At 37.4% G+C, this 16,955-nt stretch overlaps 1 protein-coding gene, 1 long non-coding RNA gene and 1 pseudogene across 9 annotated transcripts in view; 1 reads left to right on the plus strand and 2 right to left on the minus strand.

Moving 5' to 3' along the window:
• Nucleotides 1–16,955, minus strand: part of LOC129393397 (uncharacterized) — a 130,092-nt gene that overhangs the window by 25,987 nt on the left and 87,150 nt on the right. The window lies entirely within an intron of this gene.
• Nucleotides 838–982, minus strand: LOC112438736 (U2 spliceosomal RNA; annotated as a pseudogene).
• The window catches only part of LOC100994186 (glutamate carboxypeptidase 2), a 65,467-nt gene continuing 60,805 nt past the window's right edge, over nucleotides 12,294–16,955 (plus strand). For 2 of the 8 annotated variants that reach the window (XM_055094732.2, XM_055094734.2), the window contains exon 1: nucleotides 12,294–15,231. In XM_055094732.2, the coding sequence (XP_054950707.2) occupies nucleotides 14,888–15,231 (344 nt within the window). In that variant the 5' untranslated portion in view covers nucleotides 12,294–14,887. Of the gene's footprint in view, nucleotides 15,232–16,775; nucleotides 16,873–16,955 lie in introns of all 8 variants that reach the window. The other 6 variants (XM_055094740.2, XM_055094737.2, XM_055094739.2 and 3 more) reach the window with 6 other exon arrangements.

Here is a 16,955-nt window from a genome sequence, read left to right on the forward strand (position 1 = left end):
TGAATTGAGAAGAGAGGTATGTTGAATCCATAATAAGCACATAAAAACTTGGCTGGTTCATAGGAGAAGTAACATGTTTCCAGCTCTAGTAAAAAACAAATTGAAGTGGCCTTTAAAAAGGTACAGAGTACGACAGAATGAAAAATAAATGAACAAGAATACAGAGAGGATGTGGTAAATTATCATGTTTCCCTAATATGTTATTGGACACTAAATGGTATTAGAATTATTTATCAATAATAATTCTAAACTGTTGCAATTGAAAGAATATATTAAGTGGTGTTATTTGAGAAGCGCCAGGGCATTCTCATTTCTGTCCAATGGGAGAAACATTTTCGTTTGAGACCTCCGTGAATAATACAGTCTTTTAGTTAGGAGAGCTGCATTTTGAGTGGTGCAGGCAGAATGGTGATCTCTCACCCACACAAACACTAAGATAGAGATAGAGAGAGACAGAGACAGAGACAGAGACAGCAGAGAGAGACAGAGAAAGGAAGTACAGGTACTCAGATAGAGATAAGCCATTTCTTGACATTAAGAAATAAAGTAGAATCCATTGGAGGGAAATAAAACCGCCTCAGGAACAGAATTAATTCACATACACATGCAGGTAAACACACACTGCTTGATACTTACTGTGGACTTTGAAAATTATGAATGTGTGTGTGTGTGTGTGTGTGTGTACATTCGGCCCTCCATATCCATGGATTTTGCATTCACAGATTCAACCAACCATGAATTAAAAACATTTGGAAATAACAAACATTAAAATATAACAATACAACAGTAAAAATAATACAAATAAAAAATATAGTATAACAACTGTTTACATAGCATGTATGTTGTATTAAGTAGTATAAGTAATCTAGAGATTACTTAATGTATACCAGAGGATGCATAGGCTATATGCAAATACTATGCCACTTTAAACTGATAAGAACAGATACTAAACTTCATCTTAGCCAAAAGTCAGAGAAACAATATAACTATGCCATTGAGCTGAGCATCCTCAGATTTCAGTATCTTTAGGGTTCCTGGAAACAATTCCTTGTTTCATCTATATATATGTATATATATATATATATATATATATATATATATATATGATAGCTACTGAGTGACAGGTGATATTATACCATACCACTTGTCACTCAGTAGCTGTATATGCATATATATATATATACATATACATATATGTGTGTATGTGTGTGTGTGTATGTATGCTGTCTTTCCTCGGTATCACAGGGAATTGGAGATATATATATATATATATACTTTTCAGTACAAAAAAAATTGAACACAGATGGGTATGGTACCAGAACAGAAGGTAAAGACACATGAAAAAAATTTGCTACAACATGAACGGAACTGGAGATCATTATTTGAGAAGAAATCATCCAGGCACAGAAAGACAAGCATTTTATCATTTTAGGTGAAAGACAAACATTTTATTTTAGGTGAAATAATCCAGGCACAGAAAGACAAACATTGCATCTTCTCATTTATTTGTGGGATGTAAAAATCAAAACAATAGAACGCATGGAGATAGACAGCAGAAGGATAGTTACCAAAGTGTAGTAGTAGGCTTTGAGGGTGAGGTGGGGATGGTTATTGGGTACAAAAAATAGTTAGAAAGAATAAATAATATTTAGTATTTAATAGCACAACAGGTTGACTATAGTCAAAATAACATAATTGTACAATTTAAATATGAAATTAAATATATATACAAGACTAGAACACCAAGTTGAATGACTCCAGCTTGCGAAACCCACATCGATCACCATGCTTGCCCCAAAGGAAGCTGTACAATGTCTGGCTCGTCCAGAACCCCATCATTTATCACTAGCAATCTATTGTCCATAATCATGTTTAAATTAATAGCATTTTAAAGGTACAAATATTTTTCAAAAAAACAAATAAGTATTTAATTCGCCTTTTAAGAGCTTTTTAAAAACGTTTTTAAAAACTTTTTTAAAGTCCTGAGGACTATTTTCTTTAAAGTACTCAGTTATAGAACTCCATATATTGGACTATGATAGCCTTACCTGATTCTTGCCAAGAATCTAGTGCCCAGAAAATGCAAATACAAAGTAAGCAACTGAAAAATAAACAAATAAATTGGAGGTATGCTACCTGTTGAAATATGACCTAGCGCAAACACCTATGCCACTTGCTTATGAATCATATAGGTTTTCGGTGTGCAGAGTTTTGACTGAATGAGGGAGTTTACGCTGGACTACAAGGGGGCCCCTCTGTCAATAACGTACTCCATTTGTGTATTAAGTCAAAAATGAAATGGAAGAGAAAAGAAACATCGATGACCCCAAGTCTCTTTAATTGAATGGAGGTAAAAGGGAAACAATGAATGAGAAAAGTACTCTGCCCTTTTAAGAATCTTGCATTCACATTCCTGATGAAGTTATTTTTCCTCCTCTCACTGATTCCCATTTCACTCTATTACATAGCACCGTGTTCCCCAGGAGCTCCTGAATGAAGGGCATCACTCAGCTGTGTTAAGTATCTGGAAAAATAAATATACTAGTTTCAATGTCTAGGCTATGGGTATTCCTTTTTACTGAAGGTATGACATATAGCTGCCCAGGCCTGACTAAATTAATAGTAATAATAATTAATAATGGCAAATTTTTATTCTATTAAGTTACTTGGCTTGACTTGTAGAAATAGCAACATTCATCTGAAATGCCCCCTCCTACACTTATGTCTAAGGACAAATCCCACATACACCACAGATAACTTCATTTTACATGTTTTATTCTGTTACCAAACTAAATTTTTATCATATAGTCTGTTGCTCACTGAACTCTTCAGTAATTCTCAACATACCATGTAAGGCATTAAGCACAGTCCCAACACATAGCAAATGAGCAATAACTGTTAGTTATTATAACACTATTATGTGTTTTCAGTGCATTAAACCACTGGTCTGATACCTAGCCCAACATTCTATTAAACCACATAATCCAGTTGAATAATATATGATAATATAATAAAATGGCGATAAGTGCTAAATATCCAGATAGAAACACAGATGGAATCAGACAGCTTTCCCAAGAAATAGAGAAAATAGTAGATAGGCAATCTAGGCCTAAGCACTCTAAGCAGAAGCTAAGTTATCACAGGATATCTTGGCAATCTGTGGCACGTGAACCCTTTTCTTCTGGAGTCTGGAACTATGTTGCAACTCTCACTTTCTCCCTATCTAGAGACTCAGTTTGTTCCCTTGTGATTATCAGCAGTTGAGAAATCCTTAGACCTTCTGAAAGGACTACTTTTTAAATTTATATATATAATATTTAAAATACATATCTTTATATATAATATATATTTAAATATATAATATTTAAATTAATATATATTTAAATAAATAAATTTATATTTAAATATATAATAATTAAAATATATTTTTAATGAACAGAGAGTAAAGGATTATTTTGAAGAGAAACTCCTGGTTCCCACTTAAAATCCTTTCTTGTTTCCGAGTTTTTCAAATGGGGCCCTCTTTACCAGCTTGCCCCCTCAGAGATAAGCTGTCCCCCTACTTATTCAGATCTGAGATCTGAAAACATTCCTTTTCCTATGAGTTCAGCTAGGACAAAGATGGAGCTTTTTGATAAAATTTGAAAAACACATTTTTTAAAGATGAAAATTTTTAAAAATTGAAAAAAAAACATTTATAGAAAGAGACTTCTAATCCAAATTTAACTTCTCAAACTATGTTTTGACCGGGTAGCATAATGTTTCAGTCTTTCCGGAGAATGCCCCTTGAAACTGTTTTCTTCTACACAACTTCCTCCTTTCCTTTGACTTTCCTGCTCTGGAAGGGAAGAACAGGAAGAGGACAGATCAAATTACTCAAGAGGAAGGACAAGAAATAAGGAACCAAATTATCAACAATTGGAGAAAGAAAGCTGATGTCAGTATCATTTCATATATGATTATGTCAGAGTCAGGTGGATAAGCCAATCCTGTTGAATAGCATACTTTTCCTGCTACTCCTGAAGGGTAAAGAGGTCTTTCTCTTACAAAGCTGTCCTAGCTAGTAATCTTACAGGTGCAAAGAGCTTGTTTTCATGTTATTTCTTAGTAACTCAAAATACCTCTAAAGTTATACATATTATGAAAGTACTACAGTCACAGTGCTGAGAAAAGGAGTAAATAAGACAATGTATATAAAAACACTTGGCTCTGCCCCTGGCTCTGTGGTTGATAAATATTAAGTTAGTATTCATTATTATTATAATTTCCAAAGAGTCCATTACAAGATATAGAAGAAGGGAGGCAGCAATAACACTAAGAGAAAATTCCATTATCTCCAACTATTTATCCTCTAGCCCAACATAATTGCCATTAGAAAGAGCAACTTTAACAAAAATTTTAAGTTGCAATAGATGTTCAACTTTAAATCCATCCCAGAAAAATTTCTAACCAAAGGAGCATAGAAGATTTAATCTTATTTTCTAAGTAGTATAGACTTAATTGTGAGAACAAAATAAAAACTTGGGGAAATATTAGGGAAGAGAAATAAGGGTGTGAAGAGCTGATTATTACAATTCCTTCTTTCCCTTCTTGAATTTTATTGCTGATGGGTAATGAAATATGCAAAGAATGTGCTGAGAAATAACCTAAACAAATAAGCCAGTATACCACAAAGATCATTTGAAACTTAAACAATTAAAATAAGATATCATCTGCTAAAATAATAATTGGCAGGGCTAGCACAGCTTCTTCTTTCATGTATTTCTTCCTTCATTTGACAAATAGACATACAACTGTGTGTCAAATCGTGTGGTATACTTGAGGCATTCAGAATTAATTGGGCATCATTCCTGCCTTTGCATCAGTCTAATGAGGAAGAAAATCTTTCAATAATGATTTCATGTCCTTCATGTCATTACAGATGGGTAGATAGAGTACTATGATGGCACAAAAGATAGAATTAAAATATCTTCCTGCAGAAGGTCCAAATAAGTCCAATGCAAGGGTGATATTTGAGACGAGCCCTAATGCATGACTAAAACATTTCCAGAAAGCTAAGTGGCAGTGAATATCACAGGCAAATGAGACAGATTTTTTTAAAATCTTAATATCACAAAATAGCCAACAATATTCTAGAAACCACTTGAAGTTCAATGTATCCATATGTGATGGCAGGAGGGAATCGGGGAGTACTAGTGAATTAGAGATGAGGCTGGAAAGCTTAATTATTCAGGATTCTATACGGTAGATAAAATAAACCAATTCCAGTTAGCTTAAGCAAAAAAGAGAGGGAGTAATGGTGGTAGGGGCTTATTATAAAGACACAAGAATGTCTCACAGAAGCCAAATCTAAAAATGACAATGGGTCTCAGGAAATGCAGGAATCAAGATCTTGGAGATTATAAATTGAAGGAGTGCTCCATTTCTAATATTGTTTCTGCTCCTCTCTGGGCACTTGCTTTATTCTGCTTTCTAGTTAATCCTGCTTTCTTCGTTATTCAATTCATATGTGAGGTAGAAGCTAGCTAGCCACTCATGTAATGCTTCCAGTCACTTTAAACTTGAATTCAACACCTTAGCAAAAATATTCTCCAAAGCTGAGTCATATATCTACTCTTCATCCATTTCACTGTGACCAGGGGCATGAGGTTTTCAAGGTAGAAGTTCCTCACAAGACTAGATTTGTATGAGATTTTGCAAAGATTTGTACATCTTGATAAAAAGTTTAAACTTTGTTTTGCAGAGAAAAATAGAGTAAAGGCAAAGGTTTACAAGGAAAAGATGACTTTTTTTCCCTTTTAGGACTAAGTAGAGGTAGCTGCTGGTTATGAGTAAAATAGACAAGAGTGACCGGATTTTAGCCTGAACTGCTGTGAAGAGTGGTGTCATCATTTATTCAGGTACGACAGGGAGGGAAGTCTGGCAATAGGTTGGGTTGGTATTGGGGAGGCACAAAGTAAATTTGTTGGGCAGTGGGTTGTAGAGCAACTTATCTTTCACTATGTGAAGTTTGAGCTAATAGACTTCCAGTTGGAGACCTCAATTAAGTAATTACATATTTAATGCTGAATCTCAAGGGAGAAGTCTAAGTGGACAACAAATACGAAAAAAAATGCTGATCTCAATCAAGATCAGAAGTGTTTAGTGCACCAGCTTCTGTACCAAATCAATCCATTCAGTTAAAAAAATAATTTATTCTTTTATTGCTATAAAGTTTATTTGGGTATTATTGATTGCTCCTAGCAATGGTTCGGTAATCTAGGCTCTTTCTGTCTGTGGCTGTATCATTCTCCAGGGCCTCTGAATCCTCTGCTAGAGCCTCTGTGTGTTTCAGAAACCATTAGGGTAAACAAAGAGAGGGGAAAATTGTATAGGAGGTTTTTGGAGAGGGGATAAGCTTGGAAGGGGCATACATCACTTCCTCTCAGATGTTATTAGCTCTTACACAATAATGAGGACACCCCTACCTTTAAGGGACACTGAGACATGTGGCCTAGCTGTATTCCCAGAACAATAGGGAAATGTGTTTGGTGAACCTCTAGCCAGTTGTGGCCAGACATAGATGGTACTTGGAGTTTGAAATCACCTCAAGAGACACTATAGAATGAAAAGAGCAGGGCCAAAGGGAGAGCCCTGGAACACTCCAGCATTTAAAGGTCTGGTAAAAAAGGCAGGGCTGGCAAAGGAGACTGAGAAGGGACGCCAGTCAGTTTCAGAGGACGATGGTGTCATACAGTCTAGAAGAGAAAGTGTTAATGAAGGAATTAGCAATTAACTTTCTTAAACTCTCTGAGTGTCTGCACTGACTGTTTTTTTATATCCTTGAGGACAGGTTTATATACCGAAAACTCTTCATAGTTTTACTTTAATTTTCATAATCAATATTTAACTGATTGAAGCTACTTTTTTTAAAAAAAAATCCCTGTTCTTTACCTTCTTGATTATATATCTATCTATCTACCTACCTATCTATCTATCTATCTATCTATCTATCTATCTATCTATCTATCATCTATCTATCTTTGTTGGGAGCAGGCCCCCCAAAATCTGGCCATAAACTGGCCCCAAAACTGGCCATAAACAAAATCTCTGCAGCACTGTAACATGTTCATAATGGCCCTAACGCCCAAGCTGGAAGGTTGTGGGTTTACAGGAATGATGGCAAGGAACACCTGGCCCACCCAGGGTGGAAAACCACTTAAAGTCATTCTTAAGCCACAAACAACAGCATGAGTAATCTGTGCCTTAAGAATATGCTCCTGCTGCAGTTAACTAGCCCAACCTATTCCTTTAATTTGGCCCATCCCTTCATTTCCCGTAAGGGATACTTTTAGTTAATCGAATATATATAGAAACAATGCTAATGACTGGCTTGCTGTTAATAGATATGTGGGTAAATCTCTGTTCAGGGCTCTGAGCTCTGAAGGCTGTGAGACCCCTGATTTCCCACTTCACAACTCTATGTTTCTGTGTGTGTATCTTTAATTCCTCTAGTGCTGCTGGGTTAGGGTCTCCCAGACCGAGCTGGTCTCGGCATATCTTACTCTATTTAGAAATCTAATAAACTTTAACAGTAACTTACAGGATATCTCATAGTCTTCATCTTATTTTACATAGTTAATTAAATAATGTTAAGCATTTTAAATAACATTTATAAATGTATTCTATTAATATTTTAGGTACTTCAATGGTCTGTCCAACAAACATTTCTAAGTACTTAAAATTAATTCTTGTAAGTCTAATATATTTAATTCATAATTATGAGTAATCTTAACTTCTTTTTTCTTTTCTTTTTTTTTTTTTTTTTTCTGAGACAGGATCTCACTCTGTCACCGAGGCTGGAGTGCGGTGGCTTGCACTCAGGCTTACTGCAGCTCCAACCTCCCAGGTGTGAGCTATCCTCTCACCTCAGCCTCCCCAGTAGCTGGGACTATAGGCGCAAGCCATCACATCCAGATAATGTTTCTATTTTTTGTAGAGATAGGGTTTCACCATGCTGCCCAGGCTGGTCTGGAACTCCTGAGCTCAAGCAATCTGCCCACCTTAGCCTCCCAAAGTGCTAGGATTGTAGGAGTGAGCTATTGTGCCTGGCCCGATTTTAACTTCTTTTCCATATTCCAGTCACAGTGCATATAAATACAGTAAGTACTTTGAATTTAAAAGTCAAAAGGTGAGCTCAACTATTCAATTTATACAGCTTACATTGGAAACAAGTTTCATTGAATAGTCAATATTCTTCTGAACAGTACACATCACATTTTTGAAATACTAAATATGCTTAAACTTATTGTAACTAATGGGTTTAATTACCTAAATATTTCTATGTTTACTTTAAATATTTTAAGGGTAAAAGTAGGCTTTCCCACAAAGGAAACAACAGTGTTACCACAGAGTCTTTGAGGATACTCCCCTAGATGGTTGGAATATGCATATTCGCCTAAGATATTGACCAGGGACTCTGATATCTGTTACTGTGATAGAACATACTCATTCTTATCTGTAGTCACCATATCAACTCACTAAATGGTCTTGCAGATCTTATAGCTCAGGTACATTACATGCTTCCGTTTGGATTTCACCTGTAATATTTTTTTCCCACAGAACTCTGCAAACCCACCCAGGGTTATATCACTGGATTTAATTTTCTTTGGCTTTTATATTATTTAAAATATCTTCTTACATAGGTCAAAATACTTCTGATCTTGATGGAAACCTACACCTTTGTCATGTTTTTCCTGTTTGGTAAGAACAGATGTTCTTATGGGTCTAAAGAATTCTTATGGCTATACCACGTCACATGGTTCAGTTATTCCACTGACACACACACACAACAGAATCAAAGAACTGATCACTGCCTTTGAAAAGACGTAGACCATTGGTAACTTTGAGAAGAACCTTTTCTGGGAATGGTAAACATTACGAATGAGGCAAAATTGAACAATTTGCCCATATTTGCATATGTGAGTTACTGACTGAGATAAATTTAAAATCAGGTATGTATGATTCATATACTAACCTATTGAACATTATAACTTAGCCTCGCCTAAGTTAAACATCCCAGAACGCTTACATTAGCCAACAGCTGAAAAAAATCGTCTAATACAAAGCCTCTTTTGTTATAAAGTGTTGAGTATCTCATGTAATGTATTGAATACTGTTCAAAAAGTGAAAAGCAAAATGATTGTATGAGTACTTGAAGTATGGTTTTTGCTGAATGTATATCACTTATGCAGCATCATAAAGTTGAAAAATCCTAAGCCAAATCATTGTAAGTCAGGGAGCATCTATTAAATTCTCATGTGAATCAGGTACACATAAAAAAATTTGTTTTAAGTACTCATGTGATATTACCAAGAAAGTGAAAAGACAACTAGAATGTCAAATGAAATGTTTGCAAATCACTTATTTGATAAGAATTTTGATATGAATAAAAATGAAATACCCCATTTTATGTCTATTCTTTAAAATATTATAAATATAATATTTTATAAATACTATAAAGTGACAAAATGATAAGATAGATCCTTTATATGCTCATGTAAAATTCTGCATTATTGAATAAAATAAATTATAAAATTGTAGTCATAATATATGCAAAAACTCCTACAAATAAAAAAGAAAAAGGCAGAATACCCAAGAGAAAATGGGACAAAACACTTGGTCAGTGCAAAAAAAGAAGAGTACAAATTAGAAACAACCACATGAAAAGCTGCTCCATTTTAGTTGTCATCAGTAAAATACCAGTTGGTTGGCAAGAACAGAGAGAAACTGGAATTCCACATACTCTTCTGGTATGAGTAGTACATAAAAACCTTAGAAAACTCTAAAATTTTCTACTAAAGCTGAACATATACATACCTATGACTTCTAGATAAATACCCACAAAAATAAATACATAAGACCTCCAAAAGATATGCACAAGAAAGTTCACTGAAGTACAATTTCTAATAGCCAAGAACTGGAGAAAATCTAAAAATCTATCAAGGAGACAATAGATAAATAAATTGCAAAACACTTATACAATTGATAAATCCACAACACTGAAAATGAATGAACTATTGCTACATGGAAAGACAGCGAGTGTCCAGTGGTGTGCTGCAGCCTGCTTCTGCCAGCTTACAAAAGGCAATTGTGGCCTTCCCTTTGAGACTGCACATTCAGTAACTTCTTGCTGTTTCCTTGAAATCTGCCATGGTGGGAATATTAGCATCACAGAAATCAGTAAATGCTGTAAACCAAGGCTTTTCCCCTTCTTTAGAGCTGATTTACTAGCACACTACTAATGTATTTCACAAGCATAGTTCCTAGGGAAACAAGCCAAACACAAACATACAAGTACTACATGATTCCAATTACAGAAATTTCAAAAGAGCAAAACTAGACAGTATTTAGAATTTTGAATAGGAGAATAGTGGATATCCGTCAGCATGAAAGATACTGATGTAAAGGGGATGTGATGAGGGCTTGTGGAGTTGTGTTGATACCCTGTCTCTTGATCTTGATGCTGAATGACCAGTGTGTTCATTTTGTAAAAACTCATCAAGCTGTACACTTAAGACTTGTACATTTTATGTATGTATATGTTAATTAAAAGTTTTCTTAAAAATAAAGGCATAGCATGATTTCATTTTTCATTTGAACTATTGTGTGTATTTGAAGAAAAATGTCTCAAATAATTACTACCAAAATGTTGATGGTATTCATCTCTGGATGGTGATATGTTAAGGGAAAGGACAGAGGGTTATAAAATGGTACTTAAGCTTCTTACTTTTTATACTTCTGTATACATCAAAAAATAAGCATTTTGGCCAGGCGCGGTGACTCACGCCTGTTATTCCAGCACTTTGGGAGGCCAAGACAGGCAGATAAGGAGGTCAAGAGATCAAGACCATCCTGGCTAACGTGAAACCTTGCCTCTATTAAAAATACAAAAATTAGCTGGGCATGGTGGCACACACCTGTAGTCCCTGCTACTCAGGAGGCTAGGCAGCACAATATCTTGAACCGGGGAGGTGGAGGTTGCAGTGAGCCGAGATCGTGCCACTGCACTCCAGCCTGGGCAACAGAGCAAGACTCCATCTCAAAAAAAAAAAAAAAAAAGCATTTTATTTTAGTAATAAAAATTAACAGAGGAAAAATATATATTTTATTTAAATCTTACAAGCATTTTTTTCCTAAAATATGTTCATTTACTACTCCATTTCATCATTACATTGGAAACAGTATTACCACATTTTCTATTTTTCAAAATTCCGAAGCAAAGAAATCTGTCTACAAAGTTCCCTCTGCAAATGTTCCCCTACTTTAGGTAAAGTTAGCATAAGGAGAATGAGAATTAATTACTTTGAAATAATGGAATTCAGATGAACCATTAGGGAAAATTCTTATTTATCTATGGCCATATCTTTTTGTTTATATCAATTTTAAACTTTATACTTTAAATACAATAAAGTGCACATATTTTTAACATATGACAAAAGGAATTCAACAAATATAAATGCCTATGTAACCACCCCCAATTTAAAAAGACTGAAATTTAAAAAAATCAAATTACTTGGAGAAATAAGTTAGAATTTTTATCTTCTAGAGCTATGTTATTTAGCATGCAGTTTAGAGTCCAAGAATGCTATGTTTACAGATTAAGAAGTAGCCAAGGAGGCTGGGCATAGTGGCTCATGTATTTATTCCCAGGGCTTTGGGAGGCTGAGACAAGAGGATTGCTTGTGGCCAGTTCACGATCAGCCTGGGCAACATGGCAAGACCCTGTCTCTCCAAAAATTTTTTTAAAATGAGTAAGGCATGGTGGCTGGTGTTTGTAGCTTCCGCTACTTGGCAGGCTGAGGTGGGAGGATGGCTTGAGCCCAGCAGTTTGAGGTGACAAAGCCAGACTTTGACAATAAATAAATAAATAAATAAATAAATAAATAAATAAATAAAGCAGCCAGTGATTTTTCTTGACTAAGTATTTTTCAAAGGCAAATATGGGTAAAAGGCTGGAAATAAGAGGAATTAAAAATATTTTAATTTTTTTCTAAAACACACCTCATAGATGAGTATAATACTTTGATTTAGTTCATGTTTGTTTCTATAAATTCTGACATGAAGAGTCATCTTCAATCTTTTTCCAATAGTTAAAGAAGGAAGTATAGTATGGCCTAATGCTTATTGGTGGGATTCAGAAAACAAACATCTGCCAATTGTTTTCTTGAGAAAGTTGTCATGGTCAACTACTGTGTGAGGCTGGTGTGCAGGTAGTAAAAGAATTTACCTTAATACCAAGACAGTAATGAGTTTAGAAAGGCGTATTTATTTAGAGAAAAGGGGAGACACATTGAAAGGGAGCAACCGGCCAGACAGCAGAGGGAAGGCTGTCTGCAAAGAGGCAGGGACTCAAGTGGAGTTTTATAAGGGTGCTCCTTAGGCTGAATGCTTGCAGACAGGATGCTTGGTTACAGATGGGCTATGAGCTGGGTGCTTGTAAGAGGATGCTTGGGTGTTAAGTGAGCCATTTGCAGTTGACCCTATTCTTGGAACATTCATTCCCCTCTACCCCTGTTTCTGTTCCTGCCAGCTAAGCCCATTTTTCATTTTTCTTTTAACTCCTTAGCGCTCCGCAAAACTTAATCAATTTCTCTAAACCTCAGTTTTCTTATCTGTAAAAGGTAAATAATAATACAGGGTGCAACAGAAAAATCTAGTGTGGTTTACATAATCACCTCTTAGAGATTTTAAATTATTTCAGGATAAGTCATGAGAATTAAATGAAATAATGCATATAAAGCACATAGTGTAGTGTCCTCCATATAGAAAATGCTCAGTATATTGGTTATTAACTACTTGTTGAACGTTTATCTTCTCCACTAAACTGTAAGTTCCACAAGGCTTTCAATATGTGACAGATGTTCATTCGTTGTCTGAATTCTTCAAATACATCCTCTTCACCATAGCGTCTTATTAATTCAATTATTAATTGAATAAATTCTATTGTTCAAAAATCACTTTTATATTTAGCTGAAATTTGCTCACTTATAATCACATCTAACCTTCAAAGAAAACACATTAACCAACTGTACTGCGTAATGTTACTGGGTGATCCCACGTTTTACAAATGAGAAGATATATTCTGGTAAGCTGAATACTTAGCACCCAAGGGTACACAGCTTGGACAGGACCAGGTCCAAAGATTATTAAGAGTCTTCTGACTCCAAACTCAGTGCTCCCTCCAGTGCCACAAGCAAACTCCATAAAGGTATCCTGTGCTGAATAGAGACTGTAGAGTGGTACAAAGACAGACAGACATTATATTAAGTCTTAGCTTTGTGACTTTGAATGACTTACCCAATCTAGCTAAATTTCAGTTTTACCATGTGTAAATCGGGAAGAGTAATAGAACAAACCTTGAAGGGTCCCAATGGTGATTAAATGAGGTGACGTACATAAAATGCATCACTCATAATAAGTGCTCTTTAAGTATTAGTCACTATTATTAGCCATCTCTGATTAGATTTGACAATAGGAACATTAGGAAAGATATAGTACATTCAGGATTTTGTTAGAAAGAGATGAAGAAATTCCCTTCCTTCCTGCCCTAGGTCATCTAGGAGTTGTCATGGTTCATTGTTGACAAATTAATTTTCCCAAATTTTTCACTTTGCTCAGAAAGTCTTCATCGAAGCACCCAAGACTGTACAATCTAGCCCATCTTTCTCCACTTAACTCATACTGTGCTCTCCCTTTCTCAAAGCAAACTGTTTGCTATTCCTTGAATACACTCTGAGTTTTCTGCCTTTGCCTACTCAGCTGGCCCATGGCCCCTAAAGTTTCTTCTCATCTCCACTGGGTCAAATCCTACCTGTACCTTATGGTTCTGTTAAAAGCAGTGCTTCCATAAAGTACTCCTAGTAAATGCACGGCCTCTCTCACGGATTATAAGAACACAGTTTATTTTATAAAGCATGTAGCTATTCTCTCCCTCGAAATATCACTATTATTATTAAGAATTTATAGCAGGGATATAATTTTGTATGATGATTCTTCTGGTTAATCCAACCAAGACTGATTTTATATCTATTAGGTAAGACAGTAGCCAGACATAGCCGGGATATGAAAATAAAGTCTCTGCCTTCAACAAGTTCCAGTATTCTTTTCTTTCCTCCCCTCCCCTCCCCTTCCTTCCCCTCCTTTCCCCTCCCCTTCCCTCCCCTTCCCTTCCTTTCCCTTCCTTTCTTGACGGAGTCTCACTCTGTCAGCAGGCTCCAGTGCAGTGGCGCTATCTCGGCTTACTGCAACCTCCGCCTCCCGGGTTCAAGCGATTCTCCTGCCTCAACCTCCTGAGTAGCTGGGACTATAGGCGCCCACCACCACGCCCAGCTAATTTTTGTATTTTTAGTGGAGATGGGGTTTCACCATGTTGGCCAGGATGGTCTCGATCTCTCGACTTCGTGATCTGCCAGTCTCGGCCTCCCAAAGTGCTGGGATTACAGGCGTGAGCCACCACGCCCGGCCTATTTCTTTAAAAAATGGTTTTGTAATGTAAGTGGAGGATAATACCTTACATGTTTATTAATAACAATAATATTCATTAGGAAAAAGGGCGCGGTGGTGATTTACACTGATGACAAGCATTCCCGACTATGGAAAAAAAGCGCAGCTTTTTCTGCTCTACTTTTATTCAGTAGAGTACAGTAGAGATTGTATAGAATTTCAGAGCTGAATAAAAGTTCCTCATAATTATAGGAGTGGAGAGAGGAGAGTCTCTTTCTTCCTCTCATTTTTATATTTAAGCAAGAGCTGGACATTTTCCAAGAAAGTTTTTTTTTTTTTTTTTTTTTTTTTTTTTTTTAAGGCGCCTCTCAAAAGGGGCCGGATTTCCTTCTCCTGGAGGCAGATGTTGCCTCTCTCTCGCGCTCGGATTGGTTCAGCGCACTCTAGAAACACTGCTACGGTGGAGAAACTGGACCCCAGGGCCTGGAGTGAATTCCAGCCTACAGAGCTGATAAGCGAGGCATTAGTGAGAGTGAGAGAGACTTTACCCCGCCGTGGTGGTTGGAGGGCGCGCAGTAGAACAGCAGCACAGGCGCGGGTCGCGGGAGGCAGGCTCTGCTCGCGCCAAGATGTGGAATCTCCTTCACGAAACCGACTCGGCTGTGGCCACCGCGCGCCGCCCGCGCTGGCTGTGCGCTGGGGCGCTGGTGCTGGCGGGTGGCTTCTTTCTCCTCGGCTTCCTCTTCGGTAGGGGGGCGCCTCGCGGAGCAAACCTCGGAGTCTTTCCCGTGGTGCCGCGGTGCTGGGACTCGCGGGTCAGCTGCCGAGTGGGGTCCTGTTGCTGGTCTTCCCCAGGGGCGGCGATTAGGGCCGGGGTAATGTGGGGTGAGCACCTCTCGAGTTAGGAGGAGGGTAGCTGGGAACGGTGCAGGGCTGAGTTCTTGACAAGCTGCTGGTAGGACAGTCACTCAGGTTGAGGGTAGAACTGAGAGAACCTGAAACTCGGCGTAGGAAGGTTCCACGTGCTGGAGCCCTGCAAGACAGGGCACTTTTAAGGGTTTAGGACAAGCGCCAAACCCTGAGGGCTGTTGAACCAGGTCGCCCAGGGAGCTGTGCACCAAGACTTGTTTAGGGTTTTTATCGGGCCGTACTGTTTCAGGTGTACGGTAGAATTCAGGATATTCTGCAAAGGAAGTTTTTTTTGTTTTTTGTTTTCTTTTTTTGTTTGTTTGGTTTTTTCCTCTCTGTGCATTCTTTCTTCCTTGGAAGTAACAGAGGCAAGCTTGGGAACTGTGTGAACCAGGTCAGCAATCTGGACAGGTCTTTACCAGCAGGTCTTTTGCTGTTTTTCCTGGGTACTGATTTGCAGACTTGATCCAACTTTCTAAGAAAAGCAGAACCACACAGGCAAGCTCAGACTCGTATTAAATTCCAGTTTTGACTTTGCCACTTCTTAGTGGCCTTGAACAAGTTACCGAGTCCCTCTCAGCGTTAGTCACCCTATTTTATGATGAGGATAATATTATCTGCAAATTATTGGTAATAGTAAATAATATATCATGTAAATCTAGCACAGTACTGGGATTTTCGCCACTTCATTTCTTCTTTTACCAAGATGCTCCTCATTGGACTTTAATACACAGGACTAGTCTAAGGTATCACCAGGTAGTCCACTCCTGCTCGGAATTCTTGACCCTCTTTCGGGATTTAGAAGAACAGGACATGGACCAGATGGGTTTAAACAAATTCAATATCTTCCACTAGCTTCACCTTGGGGTTGTTAAAAGATTTTTGAACCACACACTGTGCTCATAACAATCTTCATCTCTTAAAAGGATTTTATTCTTCCTGGTATTGCCCTCACTCTCATCCCTGTATTCCGTGCTCAGTGGCTGACACAGAAGAGTTCTTTATTGATGTCCGCCCCCCACCCCCTGGGATTCTCTGCTCTCCCCTCCCCCTGCAGGCCTCCATCCTCTTCATCCTGTTCATTTTTCAGATCTCAGTTCAAGCATCTCATCCTCAGTGTGGTGTTTCCTGATCCCTCACTCTAATCCAAGTCTTTCTGTTTTATGCACAGGTGGAATCTTATTTCCGTTTGCGTCCAATCATGTATTTTAATATGCATGGATATATGTATGTGCATTTGTATGCACGCGATTAAGAACTAGAATAATTAATAATTGGAAAGCTCCATGAAAGCTGGTTGGGCACTAATTTTGTAACTATTTTATTCCCAGATCCTGTAATTTCTCTAAATAAACCCTGGAATCTTGCCTTATCTCCTTCAGGTTAAAAGCCAACTGCAAGGTCTAATGACTGCAGGATCTAGCTATCCATTGTTTCTGGCCGCCTATGCGTGCACTGGGTGTCTGGCAGAGAGGCTGGGTAAATTGTAGTTTCATTGTAGCTGTCTGAACTTGGATTTCTCAAGCCTACTTCACTGGAAACACAAACTCTCGCAGCATTTT

The sequence above is a fragment of the Pan paniscus genome, chromosome 9 (assembly GCF_029289425.2).
Source record: "Pan paniscus chromosome 9, NHGRI_mPanPan1-v2.0_pri, whole genome shotgun sequence".
NCBI lineage: Eukaryota > Metazoa > Chordata > Mammalia > Primates > Hominidae > Pan > Pan paniscus.